Source organism: Camelina sativa, chromosome 11, assembly GCF_000633955.1.
Source record: "Camelina sativa cultivar DH55 chromosome 11, Cs, whole genome shotgun sequence".
Lineage (NCBI taxonomy): Eukaryota > Viridiplantae > Streptophyta > Magnoliopsida > Brassicales > Brassicaceae > Camelina > Camelina sativa.
In genome coordinates, this window is record NC_025695.1 from 46,255,152 (window position 1) to 46,277,007 (window position 21,856).

Here is a 21,856-nt window from a genome sequence, read left to right on the forward strand (position 1 = left end):
GGTGGCCGGAGGTGGCGGTGGCCGGAGGTTGGTGGTCGGTGGCCGGTGGCCGGAGATCGGTGGTCGTTGGCCGGAAGTCGGTGGCCGGAAGTCGGTGGCCGGAAGTTGGTGGCCGGTGGCCGGAAGTCGGAGGTTGGTGGTCAGTGGTGGCGGTGACCGGAGGTCGGAAGTGGCGACGGCCGGTGGTCAATGGTGATGGTGGCTAGAGGAAATCTAAACCCTAGAAATTAGTTTATTGAGATCCTTAGGGGTGATGGTGGTTAAAAGGTGGAATGGTGATGGTAGTGGTAGAGAGTATGAGTGGTGGTAACAAAGGTAAAGTGGTATATAATACAATTTATACAAAGTATATTAGCTTTTAGTGGTTAGAGTAGTTATGGAGTGAATTATAATTTGTTTTTAGGTTATATGGTGCAATTCCCTTGATAATAATAGATTTTCGTTATTAGTATAGAAAAAAATTGTCAGTTTCATCGTTATAATATAAACGAAGTTGATATATATATAGGTCTCAAATACATATACATAGAGATGTATTAAAAATAGAAAACAAGATACATATTTATTGGAGTAAACACGTTAGAATCTGAAACTATAGTATGGTATTCGAATGTCAAAAATGAGAGTGAGATGTGAGGTTGATGCATCGACTAGATATTTGATGCAAGTTGCGAGGAATAAATCAATATGTTCTCACTTCTCAGCCTCTTTAATTTTAATCTATTCTTTCTCTGTCCATTCCCATCTCACAATCTCAAATCCGCCTTGTTCGGGATTTTGACCACATATTTCAATAATAATAGATTCTATTTCCGGTTTCTAAGTCGGATTATATTTTCCAATTTTTGATTTCTTGGCAATTCTTGTTTCTATTGTTATTTAAAATAGTCTTATATACTTTGAAAAATGGAGCTTCACTTATTTAATTTAGAATATAGGAACTCATGTGCATCAGTCTAGAAATTACCTGATAATAATACCTAGCTGTCTAGGTAGTTTTGTAAATAGGTAAAAATGGATTGATCTGTCTCGACTTTTTTTCAATCATTGGTTAAGTACTTGTGTATCAGACTGGCTACAACTTAGTTGAGACTTGAGAGGCTTATAAGCCTTGGTGGTGGTACAAGTTGATATGAATGAAATATATGATGTTGAGTCCAAAAAAAAAAAAAAGAATATATACATATGAAAATTATAAAGTCTAGTGAAATGGATAAATACGAGATCACCCTTTTGCAATGAGAAATTTCCCAATCATTTGATGTCACATCAGAATCTTAAGTGATTTCACCCACCCGCTCGAGCTATACGGCCGACAGCTTCAAACTGATGTAGTAGTTCTCACTCGTGGATATATATTATTGGATGGTTATTTGGACCCAATATTGTTTATCTGTGAAGTTCATCAACCAATCAAGTTCTCGCATTAGATTCTTGACAGCGAATCCTAACGCTCCTCAGAGTTTATCTGTTCAATAATAATCTTTTTTATTTTTATTTTTGATGTTCAAAGTCTCTAGTACTATATGAATTAGATTCATTGTTCTTTTTATATTTGAATGTGTGGAGATTATGGGTTTTAGCAAAGTTCGTAACCTGTCCTGCAAAACAGCAAAAGTATCCATGTGTTACGTTTCTTTCATTTCAAGATTCTATATGTCTTGAGTCTGTCAAGAACACACACAAGTAATCCACAAAGTGAGAGAGAGATAGCTTTAAAATCTTTGTCAAACTAAGTGAGCTCTAATCTCGTCAAATGATGTAATTAATTATGAGATATAATAATGCGTTATATTTATATGCAGTCATTATCTCCATCATGGAACGCGGGATCCATCCTTTTGGATCGGTAAAACTAACTCTTCACGTCATAGATTGAGAGAACACGCATATAAAAATTAAAATCTTCAAAAATCTATTGATAGAGAGAATTGTACAACGACACAATATATATATTGCAAGTTTTTCAAAAAAAGAAGAGAGAATAGTGCTGCTACTTACCAATGGAGAAAGTTGGCTGAATCAAAGAATGCCTCATTTTCCTTTGAGAGCACATAGTAAATTTAATTAATAGAGTTTATCAATCTATCAAAAATCCTTTTTGGTCCCTTTTAAGTGTTTACTTGTCTTAGTATGATACATTTCATGTGTGTAAACATCAACAATCACATCAATATTTGATTGATTCTTATTGAATAGTTTATCAAACAAATGTTAGGAATTAGTTCGAGAGATAAGAATGAAAACAGTAATATTAGACCATCTGTAACGGCAGCTAACTCTAGTTCGTTTCTCAAAATAATATATTTTAATTATATTTTTAATATTATTATATATTTAAATAAAAAATCTAAAAAATAAAATTAATTTATTAGAAATCGACACATGTTCAGACTGTCTAGAGAATCGATTTTTCCGTTTCTCAAACAAGGGACGTTTTTTCAGTTTTTTTCTTTCTTTATTATTATTTTTTAATTTTTAGTTAATAGTATCCCTAAAATAAATTATCCTTGGACATGCCTTACCATGGTGATGCTATATACCAAAGACATTCATAATTATGGGTATTTTGTTTTTATTTATGATTTGAGTTACTCAAATTTTATTTCATAAATAGCTACATATATAAATTAATTCATTGACAGAAATCATTTGTTTTTAGTAACAACGAAGGCAGAAATAATTTGTAGTAATTTTTCCCGTTCGATGCATTTTCTTGACTTTTTCATGAACTTGAGCTTCTTTGCTCCTCCTCTTCTCCTCAAGCTGTTTCTTGGCACCATCAGCAATTAGTTGAATCCTTGCTAATTTTGACTTATAGTGCTGATTGTTTATATCTTTTCTCTTCTCCAATTCACTCTTTATCACCACATGTAAATAAAATAGCATATTAATCATTTGAATAAATACAATAAAAAGTTGATTAATTAGTCATTTGATAGAGAATAACCTTTCTTTTCTCCATTCTCAGATTAGCTGCTAATTTTCTCTCATTTTCCCAACCCACAATTTCAGCTTTCATTTTCTCATACCTTCAAACAGAGTTTATTGTCTAAAAAATTGATAAGATGTACATATACTTTGAATATTAATAACTGAATAAAATATTACCTTAATCTTATTTTCTTAATTTGAGTATTCTCCCAAGAATCTACTTTACTTGGCGCTAAAGCAAGTACTGATGTTCTAGAGGATGAATCCATCTCTTTTGCCCGACGGTTTTCTGGTAGGCACTCTAACGATTTTTTTTTGAAACTCTCCTCTGCAGAAAAAAAAGCTACCAATAACTTAATAGTACTGTGTGATATCGTTTCAATGTAAATTTGATATCAAAAATAGTATTAAACCAAACTAGCTAATTAGTTGTATTAATTACCTCCAATTTGCACCTCTTGAGTGTATGATTTGCTTAACCTCTTTTCTTCGGTATTAGTTACAACCGGATTAGTTTTTTTTGTTCGTAATTTCTTGATTTCCTCTCTTTTTCTCTTTGCTTCTTGTTTATCAATTTCTTCCATTGATCTAATGACGAATGCAGCAGCCGCAACAGAAACTGCGAATTCACTTTCTTTCTGGTTGTAGTAGTCATTTTTCTCATACCAGTATGATTGATTTTTCAGCCAGTTTAATGCTGGGTAATCTTCAATTTGATATTGAAGAATGCAAAATTTTATTATACATCCAAAATCTTTATATTAAAAGATTGAAACAAATGGTAAACAAGTGATATTAAAATTACCGGTTATGTCCAATTCTGATATTAAAAAATCCGACTGTTTCTTCTCAGAAATTGAGACCCTACAAAAGATTAAAAAGTATAAATTATTTCACAAAAATTTTAGGGCATATAATGTTTTTTGTTTTTTTTTTGGTTAAATTTAATATAAAAAAAAGTAACATAATTAATCCTAAGAAAAATAAAAAGAGAGAGAGATATTGGACGTGTGTACCTTCGTCTTCTTTGCTTAACCAAATTATCCATTTGATTTTCCCAATTAAGAGACTCCAATATTGTTGGGCTTCACATGTTTGTTCTTATATTCACCTTGAATACCACGAGAAGGAGGAAATGTGGTAAATTTTTATTCAAGCAATAATAAAAAAATAAGCTCCAAATTCTTATTCCACTGTACAGGAACATGCCAAGTATCAAAACATGTGATTCTTATATGCTAATCTTCATGTACATATTTAGTCACATAATTATAACTACATATAAAACCAACGGTTTCTTTTAGTACTAAAAAATTGTAGCTGTTATTATCATATACATCTTCCAAATAATTATACTAGAACGTTTCTTTTTATTATCACCATACAATATATAGTATTTATGCACTAATAAAATGGTTTTATTACAATACTGTTTCGTGATAGCAGAATGGTTAATGTTGACTTTCGTTTAAGGTTTGACTTCAGTTTAACTAACTACTCTCTCAATCGTAGTCTGGTTCAGGTTAAATTAAACCGGAGATTGCTATTGGATTATCAAAAAAAAAAAAACCGGAGATTGCTAATGAGGTGAAAGCTGGGTTTCTAGCTGGGCTTGCAAGATGCTGAAAGGCCCAAGAAGTATCTTCGTGAAGCTTCTCCTTGGATACTTCTTGTAGAACTTATTACCGGATCTTGCCGAGATGTTGTCACAGTTTGCGATGAACTTGTAAACTGTAAAATATCATTTAAGTTTAAATCTCTTGCTAAATATCAGATAAATGCATCCGATTAACAGGTTTGATTTCGATTTGTGCTGCGCAATAGCTTTTTCTTTTCTTTTTTCGCAAAGAGCCAGAAGAACTTAAATAATTAATATACATTTGAGTTTGTTACGATTATCCTATACGTACTCACTATACTATTATTGCAGTGACCATTCAACCAATAATTTTGCTATTAGTTGTCCGTATTTAACACATTTTTGTTTGTGTCCAAGTAGTAATTCTAGAGACTAATTAACGCAAAAACATGCATATTCACGTCAATCATTTTGTCCCATTCTCGACAGATAACCCATCGTATTCGTACAATGTTGTCATTTTTCTTTTCTTTTTTATGAAAAACAAGACATGTGTAATTGAGAAGATAATGTTCAAAAAGTTGTAAGAACTTGTTAACAACTTCGATATATTTTATGAAGATATATATATATATATATATATATATGATATGACCTAATAAGCAAATTATTCAGCTTGGTGACGTATAACGAATTCTCATTGGTCGGTGTCCACTAATTTATATATATATGAACCTACACAGTACACATGCATAAACTATTTCGTCGGCAACATTTTTATTTATAATAAGAATTTTAAACTGAAAGGTAAACTAATACTGAAGCGACTTTTCATGTTGGTAATCGCGCGCTTAATGCGTTAATATTCTCAAATCATCTTTCCTTTAACCTTTTCATACTCCATAAAATTGAAAAGTAAATTATATATCACATTGTATATGATCCATGACTTTGTCTATTGTACATAAAAGTATATATATATTTTATAATTTGATAATATTTTCCAATTAAGAAAAGAGAAATTTGTTGAAAAGCTAACTTTGTCTCCTCTTTAACTTTTGGTGAAAAAAAATATTATGAATTGAAAAGTTTAGTAACTTGTACGACATGATTTGGTAAAAATATCATTATTGGAATGAGTTTTTTAACGGGTTAAATAAATATTTCAAACAGTGCGTATTTTGGTGGCGCCCAACAACAAGTTCCATAACTCAAAGATTAAGCATCCCACTGGATAGCTTACTTATTTGTTGTATTGTCACTAGCTACAATAATGAATATTTTCTGTAATGGATTAGGAGTATTTCCTTCTGTATGTTTTGTTTCAACAAAAAGTTATTTTTCAATTACTTCAACGGTAACAAATGATGATTAATAGATAACTGTAAGAAACATATTTCTTTTTTTTTTTCGTAGAAAGCCTGATTCGATCCCTCGTGTGATGTTGCCTTCTACAATTGAACTTACCTTCTGCCACTGCATTAAGATCGGATGAAAAATAATAATTATAATATGTATAATTTAATTATACTATTTATTGAAGAACAGGAAAATATCATGACCTTGAATTCATCAATTTGATTATAACATTTTCCTCGTGTTTCTTATCTACCTTGTCCCTTTAAAAATTATTAGTATTCGTTTCACAAAGCAATATGATGATTTTTCCCCATTAATTTGTATTGATAAATATTTCTACCTTTATGCGAATCACTAAATAACAAAAATAATAAAATACAAGCTTTTCATAAAGTGATCATCCACATACAAAATTAAATATATTAAAAAATTGTCACCAGGTACAGTTTTGTTACCTTATTTTGCAATGCAATAATAGTCCAAATAAATAACTTATATAAATTGACCAACAAAAAAAAATATCACCTATATAAAGAATAAGCCATGAGCCAAGAAACAAATCAACCTACTAATCAAATCGAAAGCATTTTATCTCCGACCACCACCAAAAATGGTGTTAGCGACATCAGAGCCTGTTAAGAGTCAATCAAAGACGGTATGTGTGATAGGAGCAGGACCATCAGGGTTAGTGTCGGCGAGAGAACTAAAGAAAGAAGGACATAAAGTGGTGGTGATGGAGCAAAACCATGACGTAGGAGGTCAATGGCTATACCAACCAAACGTGGAAGATGAAGATCCATTAGGAAAAAACAAAACCTTAAAAGTGCATAGCAGCGTTTACTCATCCTTGAGGTTGGCTACACCAAGAGAGGTAATCGGGTTCTCTGATTTTCCGTTCAACGCAAAAAAAGGAAGAGACACGAGGAGATTCCCGGGACATGAGGAACTTTGCTTGTATCTCAAGGATTTTTGTCAAGTGTTTGGGTTAAGAGAGATGATTAGGTTTAATGTTAGGGTTGATTTTGTGGGGATGGTGAATGATGATACCGATGATGATCGTATGAAGGGATGGATGGTGAAGAGTGTAGAGAAGAAGAGTGATGAGGTTATGGAAGAAGTGTTTGATGCTGTTGTTGTTGCATCTGGCCATTATTCTTATCCTAGATTGCCTTCCATCAAAGGTATATAAATGTTTGATGCAATTTATCTTTTATAATCAAAATTAAATTAGCTAGTTTTCATAGTGGAAATTTATTCTTGTTACTGGCCTTGGTTTTGGTGTTTCTAGGAATGGATTTGTGGAAAAGGAAGCAACTTCATAGCCATGTTTACAGGGTACCTGATCCTTTTCGTGGTGAGGTAATTAAGTAATTAAAGAAGCTTGATGTATTATTGGAATGATGATGCATGCCCTATGATGCATCATGCATGCATGGTGATGATATATTGATGATGATGGTAGGTCGTGGTGGTAGTTGGGTGCTCAGTAAGTGGACAAGACATATCAATTGAACTCGTGGAAGTGGCAAAGGAAGTTCATCTAAGTGCCAAATCACTTGACATTCCTCCTGGCTTGTCTAAAGTCATTTCAAAACATCAAAATCTCTATCTTCATCCTCAAGTAAAGTCTCATGATCAAATATTTACAATGATAGAATAGATATATGGAAATATTCTTATTATTGCTCTGTATAGAATTTTCCACGAGTCCTATTTTAGAGACCCCTTTAAATTCACATGGATAACAACAGGGTCGAACCCTGATGTCCAGGAAGTCAAATATGGGACTTAGTACTAGACTATATATATGACTCCCGGCGCTAGTCTATCACATACTATTAGATACATTCATTAATTCATTCATTACATAGAATTATATATTGAGATTCTAAAATAAATTAGTGTATAGTAGTTATTTTAATTGTTTTGATCGCTTTATTTGTTTCAAATGGTCGTAGATTAAGTCTCTAGAGGAAGATGGACGGGTCATTTTCGAAGATGGGTCATGTATTGTAGCCGACACCATTTTGTACTGTACCGGGTAAGTTGATATTTTTTTATAAAGTTTTGTTTGTTAAGCGAATTTATATAAGAAAAAAAAATATTATTGACGAAAAAAATGTATGGACTAATTTTATATAAAGTGGTGCTATACGTACGTTCCTTGTACTGATGATATATATATATATATATGTATATATATGTGTAAATATATATAATGTGGTTGATTAAAAAAGCCTTACATATATTTTTGATTTTTTTTTTTGGGTCAGAACAAATATTTTCGATTAATATCGTATGATACTAATTCAATAAATAAATACCTTTGCATCAACGGATTAACCTATAAAGACTATGATCTTTTTTGTCAACCTTCGTGACAGTTTTATTTTTTCAATAGTCTGGAGTATAATTAGAGTTGATTTGGCCAAAAGGTCATGTACTCATGTCCTCATCTAAGTAGGTCCTCATATGTAACTACCCTAAAATTGAAATGTGTAACAGTTCGTGAAAAACGTACGTGGTCAGGCTAGGTGACGAAAACAAAAAACAAAAATATGATTAATACAGAAATTAGAATAAACTTCTTCTTTTTTTTTAAACTATTTGTTCATCCGCACCGATGTTGCATAGAAACTCTTTTCGAGGTCCGTTTTCCGTTTCGAAAACGTTTCGGAAACAGAAACTCGTGAAAACTCGGAAACAAGACACAAAAACACGATTCCTAGAAATTTTTGTTTGGAAACACGATGGAAACTCCATTTCCATTTTGGAAACACGACGGAAACTTCTTTTTTAATTTGAAACTTAATAAATAAATATTTTTAAAATATAAAACTTCATTATAGATATAAAGATATAATATTATTAGTGTTTTAATTCAACTATTTAATATTTATATTTGAAGTTTTATTGTTTGAAGCTTTTTGATATGGTTTTTATGTTTGGTGTTTTATTATATATATATATATATATATATATATATATATATAAATATGTACATACGTTTCCAAAACGTTTCCATTTCCTAATTTTTGAAAAAAACCGTTTCCCGTTTCCAAAATGTTTTGTTTCCGTGTATCCGTTTCCATGCAACCTAGATCTGCACTCAATTCTATATATATATATATATAGATATATATGACGTATATATAAACACTTGTATGCAAGAAAGGCTAAAAATGTGGGCACAAATACGTGTAGGTATGATTACAAGTTTCCATTTCTTGAGAGCAAAGGAAGAGTAGGAATTGATGATAATAGAGTTGGTCCACTATTCGAACATACTTTCTCTCCTTCTCTGTCCCCTTCTCTCTCCTTTGTCGGCATCCCTCGGAAGGTATAATTTGGTTTATACGTAGTTGCGTACTAATCATATTGTTATCATATATCTTCGGCTAACTCAACACTAATTGGAAAGAGTTTGATATTTTGCAGTTGATAGGGTTCCCGTTCTTCGAATCACAAGCAAAATGGATTGCAAAGCTTTTGTCCGGCAAAGCATCTCTTCCTTCCTGCGATCAAATGATGCAATCAGTCTCTGAATTCTACCGCTCCAAAGAAGCCGCCGGAATCCCTAAACGCTACACTCACGACCTCGCCGATTTTAATGTACAAATTTTATAGTTGTTCTTTTCTTTAAGTTATTCGTCCATACTAGATATATGTTTTATGTGTTATTTGAATTATTTTACCAGTATAGCGATAAGTACGCGGATTACATTGGATTTCCGCACTTGGAAGAATGGCGAAGGAAACTATGCAAATCAGCTATATTGAATTCCATAGAAAATTTGGAGACTTATCGCGATTCTTGGGACGACGATGAGTTCCTTCAAGAAACTCTTCAAGACCCTTATTTTTCTCAATTCTATACTCCTTAAAAGTTTTTCAATCTGTTTGAAACAAGTTTTTAACCTTTTTTTGTGTGTGGAAATTAGAATATTATTCTTATGTGGTGTGAGAGTTCTTTGTAACCAGACTTTGTTACAGAGTAAAAACTCAATTTTATTCTTCTTCAAATTTAAAACATATATTATTGATTCCTCAAGAATATGAAAAAGGGAATGAGCATATATATTTTTCCCAATCTATTGTCATGTTTCTCCATCAAGTTGGAGTAATTACGATAGAGGTGCATATGAGATAATAGCCTCGTAAGGTCTATGAGCACTTATCTATTACCACTCTTCCTCTATCTCTACCAATGTGGGGTCTTATCAGTTTAATGAGCATCATTCATAAGCTTAATTCAAGTTAGCCTTCCTGTTTTCTTTAGATCCGATAAGGTATTTGTTAATGTAAAAGTGCCCGTAGGCTTCGGAAACTCGTCGTATTGATCTTTAATTTGTGTTCTTGCACTATTCCTATGTTAAAAACACACACACTCAACTGCACCTACACAAAAAAAATATATATATATTGAAGTTGTTGTATCTACTATTGACGTTAGGTTGGTCAGCCGAGAGATTTTTTGCTTTTCTTGACATTGGTCAGTCAGAGATTATGATTGATCAATTTGGGTCCTATATGTATCCAATCAATTTATGAAATGAAAATGCATTCAACTTTTTTTAATAAATTCATTCAACTATTCTGATTCCTTAAAAGGAATTTAGACAAATTAAAGACTATTGAATTTCTATATTCACGCTTTTTGATCATCATTTATTCTGGGAAAAAAAAGATGAGCAAAAGCCAGCAAAAATGAATACATTTTCAACATGTGATCATAGTTAAAAAGCTATCTATAAATTTGAACAATTGTAAAGAAAAAATCTATGATTAATCAATAATGATGTAAGAAAATATGTTAAATAATAGAAAAGCTTTCTTACAAATAACAACCAAAAACATTTAGCTTGGAAATGACATTTTATGAACAACCAACCAATTTGTGTCTGTTGACAAAGAAGTACTAAAAAAAATGACCTTTGTTACATTATTTTGATTGTACCACTTGCCACGTGTTTTCTGTCAATTACGTATCGTCTCTTTCTTTGAATTATTATTATTTAGATTTAGATTCATTCACTTCAAAAAGTACTGTGATTAGATTCTTTTCATTTGCCCCAAAAAAAAAAAGATTATTTTCAAAGATTTGCCCTTTGCGTTGATGTATATAGTTCCTGTTCCACGTCCGTATCTTTTAGGAACTATAATCTTTTAGATTATTTTCAAAGATTTGCCCTTTGCGTTGATGTACCTTTATTTCGAATGCAATATTTAATAATATAAAAAAATAAAAATAAAAAAAAAGCAAACAAAAAAGTAGACCCCAAAAAAAGAAAAAAAAAACCTATATAAAGCATGACCCGTGACCATGAGACCGCACGAGAACAAATTAAAATCATTTCATCTCCATCCACCAACAAAAATGGTGTTAGTGATAACAGAACCAGTTAAGAGTCAATCAAAGAGGGTATGTGTGATAGGAGCAGGACCATCAGGGTTAGTGTCTGCGCGAGAGCTAAAGGAAGAAGGACACGAAGTGGTTGTAATGGAGCAAAACGACGACGTCGGAGGTCAGTGGTTATACCAACCAAACGTGGAAGAAGAAGAAGCACTGGGGAAAACCAAAGCCCTAAAAGTACATAGCAGTGTTTACTCATCCTTGAGGTTGGCCTCTCCGAGAGAGGTGATGGGCTTCTCTGATTTCCCGTTCAACGCGAAGGAAGGAAGAGACGCGAGGAGATTCCCGGGGCATGAGGAGCTTTTGTATCTTAAGGATTTTTGTCAAGTGTTTGGGTTAAAAGAGATGATTAGGTTTAATGTTAGGGTTGATTTTGTGGGGATGGTGAATGATGATACCGATGATGATCGTATGAAGAGATGGATGGTGAAGAGTGTAGAGAAGAAGAGTGGTGAAGTTATGGAAGAAGTGTTTGATGCTGTTGTTGTTGCATCTGGCCATTACTCCTATCCTAGACTGCCTTCCATCAAAGGTAATACTGGTTTATATATAAAACTATTTGGAGACTTATCCTAGAAAATCATAAGCAATTATAAACGGTATTGTGTTTCTCATGATCTTGGTGTTTTATAGGAATGGATTTGTGGAAGAGGAAGCAACTTCATAGCCATATCTATAGAATGCCTGATCCTTTTCGTGATGAGGTGATTAATTATATTATTTGTAGCAATTAGTTAATTATAAACTTGATGATCATTCATGATGTATGCTAGCGTGCATGCATGATAATGATATATATATGGTAGGTTGTGGTGGTCGTTGGATGTTCAATAAGTGGACAAGACATATCAATAGAGCTAGTGAAAGTGGCAAAGGAAGTTCATCTAAGTGCCAAATCACTTGACATTCCTCCTGGCTTGTCTAAAGTCATTTCAAAACATCAAAATTTTCATCTTCATCTTCAGGTACACACTCATTGTCACATCATCACATATATACTGGTATATATATCATAGAAAATAGATTAATTTGATTACTTTCAAATGGTTGTAAGATTGAATCTTTAGAGGAAGATGGACGGGTCATCTTCGAAGATAGGTCTTGTATTGTAGCCGACACCATTTTATACTGTATCGGGTAATTTAATGTTTATATGCAATAGTATAGAAGATTAATATACCTTACTATAGCCAATTTGCTCAAGTGGTCATCTCCTTATATGTCAAGTGACTCGAACTTCCTTTAAAGAGGTGAAAAACACCAGTGTATGATTAGTTAGCCCTTTCATATAATATACTAGTTAAGAATGCTTGACTCAAATGAGTGGAATACAAATCTTGTCAAAATACTCTCAGCGATAAGATCATTGTTCATATCCCCTACTTCTTGGGGGCCGACATAGTCGTCCCACTTCTATTGCTTAGAATTTTGAATTTTCTCTAAATACATGTGAATACTGAATAGTTACAAATTGTCAGAATTGTGGACCAGACTCTACATGAATAAATTCACATAGATATAAACGTTTCTTGTTATTGTTACAGTCTGGAAATTTTATTTTTTACTAACTAAAGAAGAGAGACTAAAAAATGTGGGCACAAAATACGTGTAGGTATGATTACAAGTTTCCGTTTCTTGAGAGCAAAGGAAGAGTAGAAGTTGATGATAATAGAGTTGGTCCACTCTTCGAACATACTTTCTCTCCCTATTTGTCCCCTTCTCTCTCCTTTGTCGGCATCCCTTGGAAGGTCTACTTTTGGTTTATACGTTACTAATCATTATTATTATCGTATCTTCGGTTAACACAACACTCGCTTAACTGAAAAAAAGGTTTAATATTTTGCAGTTGATAGGATTCCCATTCTTCGAATCACAAGCGATTTGGATCGCAAAGCTTTTGTCCGGCAAAACATCTCTTCCTTCCTGCGATCAAATGATGCAATCAGTCTCTGAATTCTACCGCTCCAAAGAAGCCGCCGGAATCCCTAAACGCTACACTCACGACCTCGCTGATTTCAACGTACAAAATTTCCCCTTTTTTATTTAGTCTCTAATTTCAAAGTTCCATCCTTTTCATCTGATGATGATAAGACTCTGCTCTGGATGTTTGCAGTATAACGATACATACGCGGATTACATTGGATTCCCACATCTAGAGGAATGGAGAAAGACGTTATGTCTAAATGCTATATTGAATTCCATAGAAAATCTGGAAACTTTTCGTGATTCTTGGGACGACGATGATCTTCTTCAAGAAACTCTTCAAGACCCTTATTTTACTCAACTCTCTCCTCCTTAAAAATCTTACCTTTTTTCTTCTGTGCAGTGAATAATAAAGCAATAAAAATCTCAACTTTTTTCAGTATACCATTTAGTTTTAAATTCATCTGCTTTTTTGATGAACTTTGTAAAAGCTAAACCCAAAAACGTTTCACTGATTTAGTGAGTTTTTTCAGTATATCTCTCCTATGTGGTGTGATATGATCTCTGTAACTAATTCCTCAAGAACCTGAAAGCAAAAACGGTATGGAGGTTCTGGTAAAATCAGCCGGACTTCTGATGCCTCTTCTTCGTTTTCTTATGGTTCCCCAATTGATTACCATATTTTCCATCAAACTGGAGTGAGCATCATTCGTTTCAGAAGCTTCGATTAGCCTTCTCATCTTCTGTAGATCATGAGAGGCTTTGTTTCCTGTAAAACTGCTTAGGTTCTGAAGAAAATCGTAGTACTGTTGTCGCTTTCCTCGCAGAAGGTTGTGTTCTTAACCGATGCCAAATCAAAGAAGGCTCTTGTTTTCCTCTGCTCGTTCCAGTGATGCATTTTCCATAGCCCACCAGCCGCTAGCCGTAGTGCGAGACCGATTACTAACTCCTTCACAACACTTGGACCTTTCAAAGTTGCATGTGCAATCTTGTGCCCAGCCATCTCTTTCCTCACTCTCCTCTGCTCACTAAACCAACCAAACATTGCAACAAAGGCATCATTAAAATTTAGCACATCATTCTTCGGATATACACACATAATAATAGTTCTTCAAATCAATTCCACCCGTAAGAGAGACACTAGAGTATCAACGAACAGAGAGAGTAATAATACTCAATCAAACAAACACTAAAAGAGATGGAATACTTTCTTCAGCTTTACCACAAAATTGGCAAATGCTATAACTGCAATACTTCTTCTTCTATAGTCTCACAAGTACAAGAATGAGGGAATCATAAACATCAACCAAAAACTATGCCTAGAATGAAAAAAAGCTTCAAACATCAACAAAGCAAGACAGAGACCTATTTAGATATTATCATGTGGATCAGTCAAAGACATCTTTGATCAATGCAGGACTTATAAGGGCAGCAAAATTGATGATAAAGAAGTACAAGGAGACTATATAGGGAGAATTCTAGGTCAGCAATCAATAGTAGAAAGCAACCCCACGCCTTTAAAAATCGACCCCATCAGATTTCACACACAGCACGTGTTGAATCTGCTTCATTGTTGGAGAGTTTGCGGAGCCACAAATACCATAGCTCAAGGCATGGACAAGGGCCCTCTCCGTTTAGGTTTTAATAAATTTGTCTCCTTGAAACTAAATTAAACACCAAAAAGCCACACACTTCACTCAGAACCTGCTCAGACCTTTTACTTTAACATTCATCATCTCCACCACAATGTCATATAAAGCACATCAATTCTAGAGCTTAACGGAAGCTTTAAAGAAAGAAACATTAGAAATCTAAGGCAACGACGGAGAAGAAAGGATTCAACCCATTTAATAAAACTCGTTTCTTTCAGGAGAAACCATTGATACAGATGAAAACAAAACAAAAAAAAAAAAAAAAAAAAAAAAAAAAAACTCATANATGAACAAAACACGCAAGAGAACATACACTGGAATCCAAAGAAATGGTTCTATGAAATTGATTAATTGAGTATTCCAGTAGGAAGAATCAGAGAGAAACCTGTTCAGATGTGTTAAGCAAATCTAAAATCTTGAGAAAACTGGTTGAGCCTTTGATTCGTCACACTCAATTCTCTAGGGTTTTAAGAAACGAGAGCCATGAAAAACGACAACGTTTCTCTTATTTTTTCTGGGCAAAAAACGACAACGTTTCTACAAATGGCTTTTTCAGCCTTTATTGAAAAGGACGACGTCTTAACAAACTACAGATTAAAAAACTGAAGAAATAAAAAAAAACAAACTCGAGAGATGATGATGTCTGCTCTGTGTGTCTCTAAGCCATGAGACCAGGACGAAGTGTCTTCTTCACCCTAGGCACAGCACGAGCCTTAAGAGGATACTTCATAACAACAGTGAACTCAAATTTCTCAGACAAGTCAACTTCATCACCTTCGACTTGTTTCCACTCAAACTCCTTCACCATATTCACCACAACATACTCCAAATGCAACATTGCCAATCCAATCCCTGGACAAATCCTCCTCCCAGCTCCAAATGGCATCATCTTTATCCCTCTGCTTCCTGTAACATCCACCTGAACCGCCTCTTCATCTTCTCCGATGAATCTCTCCGGTTTAAACTCCATTGGTTCATCCCACTCCGTTGGATCTCTCCCTATCATCGCTACATTGAAGTTGATCGTACCATTCTTTGGCACTTTGTAACCTCCCAGTTCAGTGTCTTCACTTACTCTGTGCGGTAACAGTAAATGTCCTGGTGGATGTAATCGAAGACCTTCTAACACCACAGCTTTGAGATACGGCATCTTCTTCATCTCTTCTTCCTCAATCTCCTTCTCTTCTCCTTCTCCGAGTACGCCTTTGATCTCTTTGTACAATCTCTCTTGTATTTCTTGATTTTTCACAAGATTCGCCATGATCCATTGAAGCGTCGTCGCTGTTGTATCAGTCCCGGCGTTGAGAAACTCAGAGCATAAGCTAACGATCTCGTCTTCGTTTAGTTTCCTCTTCTCTTCAGGAAGCTGAAGCTCAAACAGAGTATCTACATACGACTGTACGTAATCTTTAGAATATTCGATCATCTTTCTCCTGGAACGAATCAGAGGAAGCAACACGTCCTTGTGTTCTCTCCTGATCTGATAAAACTCTTCCCATCTCTTCCTCAGAAACAGTTTGGTGAAACTAGGGAAGACGTTGAGGATGGCGAATCTTGAAAACGTGAGGAGCTCTCTTCTTTGAACAAACTCGACTCGTTTGATCTGTTCTTCGTCAAGCTTATCACCGAAACACATGAGAACAAGAAGCGAGAACATTGCGTAACGGAGATGATCAACGACGACGATCGGTTTCTCTTCTTCGCCGTGATTACGAATCCGGTCACAGAGGTTTTCAAGAACAGAGCGACGAGCGTTGGAATAGGATTTGACGCGAGATGGGTTAAGAATCTCAGAGGTTAGGTTACGACGGAGAAGACGCCATGTGGCTCCGTATGTACCTGAGCCGATGGTGTGTTGGTTGCTAGTGATGATCTTCCCGGTTGGAAGCGCCGGTGGACGATCGGAGAAGACAGCGCCGTTTAAAACGAGTGCCTTGTGAGTTAAGGAACGATCAGAGACGAAGACTGCAGGGACGGAGAAGATGCGGAGGGAGATGATGGGACCGAGACGGTGGTGGATGGAACGGAGATAGGAGTTTAAACCACCTAAGCCTTTACGGAGCCACTGGAAGGGACCAAGGATTGGGAACAAGTTAGGGTTAGGTGGTAGAGGAAGAGAGTTGGTGGTGGTGCGACGGAGGAAGAGATTGACAAGGAAGCAGAGTGTGAGAGAGACGAAGATTATGAGAAACCATGTCGCCATTTTCTTGTTTTTTTTCTTCTTCTTTGTTATGCTTTTAGGGTTCTTCTTGTTGAAATCATATATATAGCAAATTTTTCAGGTAACAATTTTTTATCGTGATCGATGGTCTCAATGAACTCCTTCAGTAACTGCTGATAGAATTCAGCATCTTCTATAAGTTCAGGGTCTCCTTCAGTAACTGCTGATAGAATTCAGCATCTTCTATAGCAAATTTTTCAGGTAACAATTTGTTATCGTGATGGTCAAGTATATATTGTTATTTCTTTTTATTTTATTTTTTTTAATTACTTGGGGAGTATACTATCTTATTGGAAGATATATAAATCAATTTAGAAACAAGTTAGATAAATTGAAGATAAATATCCGATTTGTATGGTTCTTGGGGACTACGTCTAGCTCGGGGAGAAAGTTATACGATCTCTTTACTACGTTTAGCTTTACTCCAAACAACTACTTGCACTGTTGCACATATTAACTTCTTGTGACATCAGATGCTTATTTATGACGTTATTTATACCAACCAGTAAAAAGAAAACAAGATTTCAATTCGTACAAGTACAAAGTAGATAAAAAAATGTAAAACAATTTCATGTTCGAAACAGATTAGCTTCAGATGCTTTCTTTCAATAAGAAATGATGTCGATAGTAATACAATACAACACACACCACACAAAAATAAAGTCATATTTTCCTGCGTTTCAAAATTGCGGTTTGTTTGAGTAAAATAGTTTATGCTTCAGAGAGACCGTTTCTAGTCTTTAGACCAAACAGATTCTTCAGCAAATCCGCAGTGTTTGGAGGTATCTTTGCTGGTCGTGGTGCCATGAAGTTGACAATCTTCTCATGAACATTATACCTGTTTCGTTTTTTACACAAAAATATTATTCAAAAGAGAGAATTTGGGAGTGAAAGAATGAAAACTATGTGTGTTGTATTTATATACCTGATCTTTCTGCTCTTAGAGGCACGCCGATCCACTAGTTTCCTTTTCTTCGTCTGAAACTTCTTCATCGCATAATAAGCCGCTTCTGCCATTGGCAAATAGAGATTTTCAGTATATACCATAGACCTTACGGAAATTTAGAAAGTACAAATCAAGTTCCGAGTTGTTGACATAACAATCTTCTGATTCCAAGATGAATACCTGAGGAAGCTGGATCGATGGTCTCAATGAACTCCTTCAGTAACTGCTGATAGAATTCAGCATCTTCTATAAGTTCAGGGTCTCCTTCAAGTTGTCTTTCCTGAACAAGAAAGAGTACACATGTTAAACAATTGGCCTAATAAAGATAATCAATAAGACCTGAAGCAGTTGACTTGGTTAGAGAAAATTGTTACTCTACCTCTTGATTTCGTTCCATGGATTCCCCAGGGACCTGTGGATGGAAATTTCAAGATTAGAACTTACTGAAGAGAAGCTGATCTTGGATGCTTTTCTTATTAAAGTAAAAACTTACAGTTCCAAAAACAGCAACAGTCGATCTTGACTGTTGCATTTGTTTGATCATTCTACTTGGATCCCTCATGTATGAAGCAACCTGTTCACTAACATTCTGTTTTTTTTAATAGAAAAAATGGTCAAGTTAGATTCCTGATTGATCCGCAGATGTATAAGAGCAAAAACATGTATGGGGTTTGTTGTCTATACCTGGTTAAAGGCGTGGAGCTTTCCTTTAATAGCAGCTGCACCGCTTGTGACTTGTGTTCTTCTCTGCCATTTGTCCACAGCTTTGTTTCGGAATACAGACATTCTATATAGCAAAGACCAAATTTGTGTTAGCAATGAGAGAAATCATAATGAGACTGATTTCCGAATGAAGTCGATCAAGTTTTTTACTAAATCGAAATCTTTTGCTCGGACAGGACAAGAACTTTTAAGTTGTACAGTCAGGCTTATATACCTTTTCTGTAAGTCAGCTATTTGTTGCCATTCATCGCTATCTTCTGTATCTGATTGATTGGATTCTGCACTAGCTGTTCCTGACCAGATAGAAAAACAGCGATGTTATGATTGACCCTTTCTTATACTGATAATAATTATGTTTTCTGTATAAAAATAGGCATACTATTCACTTGTTGTAGATCAACTGAGGGGTTCTTCTCAAGCAAAGCCTGCAAAAATAATTATTTGGATAAAAAGAGTAACCAAAGGTGGTAGAGAGACAAAACACAAAGTGACAGTATACAATTACTGAATCAAGCCTACGCATAGATACCTCTTGCAACTCCAAGAGGGAGTCTAATGTCTTCTTAGATGAAGTAACTAGATCTGTATATGCTGTCGAGACATTCTCATCTTCCGAACAAAATGAGGATCTCACAGGCTCCTGAAGAGGATTACCTTCTGTCATAAGCATGATGAAACAAACAACCATAAATAGAAGAGGAGAAGAGAATAGCGTACCTGTGGTAATCTGTTTGAACTATTAAATGTTTTCTGAAGTAAGAATCTGAACTCCAGAGTTTTATCCCAAAGAGCCTTCACATAGAGCACAAAGAAATGAAGATGAATTGTCTTAAACAGAAATTCGCTCTAGATTTAAAATATACATCTGCAACTGCATGCATTTGGTTTCTACTAGACTACTTCACAAACAGTAGAAAAATGTCATACCTTCTGGTTCTTCACCGCTTGACCTTTAACAGCATCCTCACCCTTATCACGCTTCAGATTCCTCAATATATCCCTGTACCCGGAACAAGTTATTAAACAAAGAACATTCTTTTTGGCTCTCACTCGCTCATTTTAATACTAAACTGTGCACCACGATTAAGAGAGAGTATCTGACATAAACCTTCAACAAAAAAGTCTGTTAAACAAATCCAAATGCTTGAATGAATTTGAACCTACTTCTAAATGTAGCCAACACTCTTTGATAAGACTATCTACCATTTCTAGAAACAAATAGAAGAATTCACTATGACAGTCTTGAGAAAATAATTAGTTGAAATGGAATCTTACTGTTCTTGTGAACGAAGCTCCTTGTACTCTTTCTCAAGCTCTTCCATCTCAGCATCTTTATTGTCATCATCATCTTCATCGCCACTCTCACTTTCTTTATCATTTCCATCTTCCTCGCTTTCTCCGTCCTCGTCTTCCTTGTTATCTCCTTCATCATCTTCCTCGCTATCTCCTTCGTCATCATCCTCACTCTCTCCGTCATTATCTTCCTCGCTATCTACTTCATCATCCTCTATCTCATCAGATAATTCATAATCTTCATTAACGCTTTTGACCTGCAATAGAATCCCCAAAACAATAAATTCACCTACACAGCCATCCAAATAACATAAACCAGACGAACGCAACAAACTATTATACCTTAACGTTTTCTTCATCGCTTATGTCTTCCGACTCACTGTCATTAAGTCTTGCTCTTTTAGACCTCTTTGATCCCCCAGCCATAATAAAACACTCTTAGTGCTGCAATAACGGAAAACTAAATCAATTGAGGGAGGAGAAACTGTTATACAGATGCAAACATAAATAGCTCATGAAGCAAAAAGAAAAATGAAAAAAGTGGATCAGTCAAGGAGGTCTTTGATCAGTGCAGGGACTTTATGAGGGCAACTAATTGATGATAAGAAGCAGGAGGAAACTAATGTATATAGGGAGGAACTCTAGGTCGGCAATCAATAGTAGAAAGCAACCCCAAGCCTTTAAAAATCGACCCATCAGATATGAACACAACAGAGCACATGGTGCAGTGGTGGAATCAAATCAGGTTCGTTGTTGTTGGAGAGTTTGCGGAGCCACATATGCCATGGCTCAAGGCAAGGACAAGGGCCCTCTCCAATAAAGATTTGTCTCCTCCGAAACTAAATTAAACATCAAAAAGCTACACACTTTACTCATATCCTGCTCAGACCTTTTACTTTTATCATTCCATCATCTCCACCACCACAATGTCACATATATATCATTCTAGAGCTAACAAAAATTTCAAAAGCAAGAAACTTTCGAATCGACCCAGGAGGAGAAACGATTATACAGATGTAAACCAACAAAAACGGCGACAATTTGAGCAGACAACTTTGAAAAGTAAAAGGAATCATATAAGCAGAGGAACTAACCTTAAAACTCTGTAGCAATTGAGACGCAAAGAGGAGAATTTATCTTCGACTTGAAATCGTAGAAGCACAAAAGCTGTATATGAGCAGAGGAGAGGTTGAGAAAGAAAAAAAACTCAACTGAACGAACAATGAAAACAAAATTAGAAACCCTAGAGGTTTTCTCTTAAAACCACGAACCGGCCGGTTCAACCAGAAAATCCGATTTAAGGGTTGTTTTCTGGTTTGATAGGACAAGATTATACGATTCGGTCGGTTGAACTTGTTACTTTGTACGTATGATTTTTATTTTTATTTCTTTGACTTTTGACTTTTGACTTTTGACTTATAATGGTTAAAAATACTTAAATGGTTGGACCTGTGTTTTTTTTTGTGGCTAAAGCAAAAATCCAAGCAGAGCAATGTTTCTGAAAACTTAGCAGAAGCTCCAAGAGAAAAAAAAAAAAAAAAAAAAGGATGTCTGAGGAGGNTACACACTTTACTCATATCCTGCTCAGACCTTTTACTTTTATCATTCCATCATCTCCACCACCACAATGTCACATATATATCATTCTAGAGCTAACAAAAATTTCAAAAGCAAGAAACTTTCGAATCGACCCAGGAGGAGAAACGATTATACAGATGTAAACCAACAAAAACGGCGACAATTTGAGCAGACAACTTTGAAAAGTAAAAGGAATCATATAAGCAGAGGAACTAACCTTAAAACTCTGTAGCAA

At 34.9% G+C, this 21,856-nt stretch overlaps 5 protein-coding genes across 7 annotated transcripts; 2 read left to right on the forward strand and 3 right to left on the reverse strand.

Annotated features, from left to right (window-relative positions):
- LOC104726715 (remorin-like) lies at positions 2,623–3,994 on the reverse strand. Its single transcript, XM_010445643.1, has 6 exons — positions 3,951–3,994; positions 3,740–3,798; positions 3,377–3,640; positions 3,112–3,262; positions 2,951–3,032; positions 2,623–2,859 (listed from the first exon to the last, which is right to left on the reverse strand). The coding sequence occupies exons 1-6, from the start codon at positions 3,980–3,982 to the stop codon at positions 2,659–2,661; spliced, it is 789 nt and encodes a 262-aa protein (XP_010443945.1). The 5' UTR covers positions 3,983–3,994; the 3' UTR covers positions 2,623–2,658.
- LOC104726716 (flavin-containing monooxygenase FMO GS-OX-like 8) lies at positions 6,396–9,887 on the forward strand. The gene is made up of 7 exons (XM_010445644.2): positions 6,396–7,053; positions 7,161–7,231; positions 7,335–7,493; positions 7,831–7,913; positions 9,077–9,212; positions 9,311–9,484; positions 9,571–9,887. The coding sequence occupies exons 1-7, from the start codon at positions 6,483–6,485 to the stop codon at positions 9,754–9,756; spliced, it is 1,380 nt and encodes a 459-aa protein (XP_010443946.1). The 5' UTR covers positions 6,396–6,482; the 3' UTR covers positions 9,757–9,887.
- LOC104726717 (flavin-containing monooxygenase FMO GS-OX-like 8) lies at positions 11,225–13,764 on the forward strand. The gene is made up of 7 exons (XM_010445645.1): positions 11,225–11,817; positions 11,919–11,989; positions 12,092–12,250; positions 12,340–12,422; positions 12,898–13,033; positions 13,132–13,305; positions 13,399–13,764. Exons 1-7 carry the CDS (start codon positions 11,250–11,252, stop codon positions 13,582–13,584), a joined length of 1,377 nt encoding a protein of 458 aa, XP_010443947.1. The 5' UTR covers positions 11,225–11,249; the 3' UTR covers positions 13,585–13,764.
- Positions 15,439–17,077, reverse strand: LOC104726719 (cytochrome P450 89A2-like). Its single transcript, XM_010445647.1, has one exon. The coding sequence runs from the start codon at positions 17,061–17,063 to the stop codon at positions 15,519–15,521; it is 1,545 nt and encodes a 514-aa protein (XP_010443949.1). The 5' UTR covers positions 17,064–17,077; the 3' UTR covers positions 15,439–15,518.
- Positions 17,588–21,856, reverse strand: LOC104726720 (putative uncharacterized protein DDB_G0270496). Of its 3 annotated transcripts, none has more exons than XM_010445649.1 (14): positions 21,839–21,856; positions 20,386–20,487; positions 20,026–20,300; positions 19,678–19,750; positions 19,468–19,542; positions 19,280–19,390; positions 19,130–19,175; positions 18,965–19,043; positions 18,712–18,814; positions 18,521–18,616; positions 18,407–18,439; positions 18,208–18,307; positions 18,007–18,091; positions 17,588–17,919 (listed from the first exon to the last, which is right to left on the reverse strand). In XM_010445649.1, exons 2-14 carry the CDS (start codon positions 20,467–20,469, stop codon positions 17,793–17,795), a joined length of 1,287 nt encoding a protein of 428 aa, XP_010443951.1. In that variant the 5' UTR covers positions 20,470–20,487; positions 21,839–21,856; the 3' UTR covers positions 17,588–17,792. The 3 variants fall into 3 exon arrangements, with proteins under 3 accessions (XP_010443951.1, XP_010443952.1, XP_010443950.1); XM_010445650.1 differs by lacking the exon at positions 21,839–21,856 and adding an exon at positions 21,138–21,267 and having other exon boundaries at positions 18,965–19,037; XM_010445648.1 differs by lacking the exon at positions 21,839–21,856 and adding an exon at positions 21,138–21,267.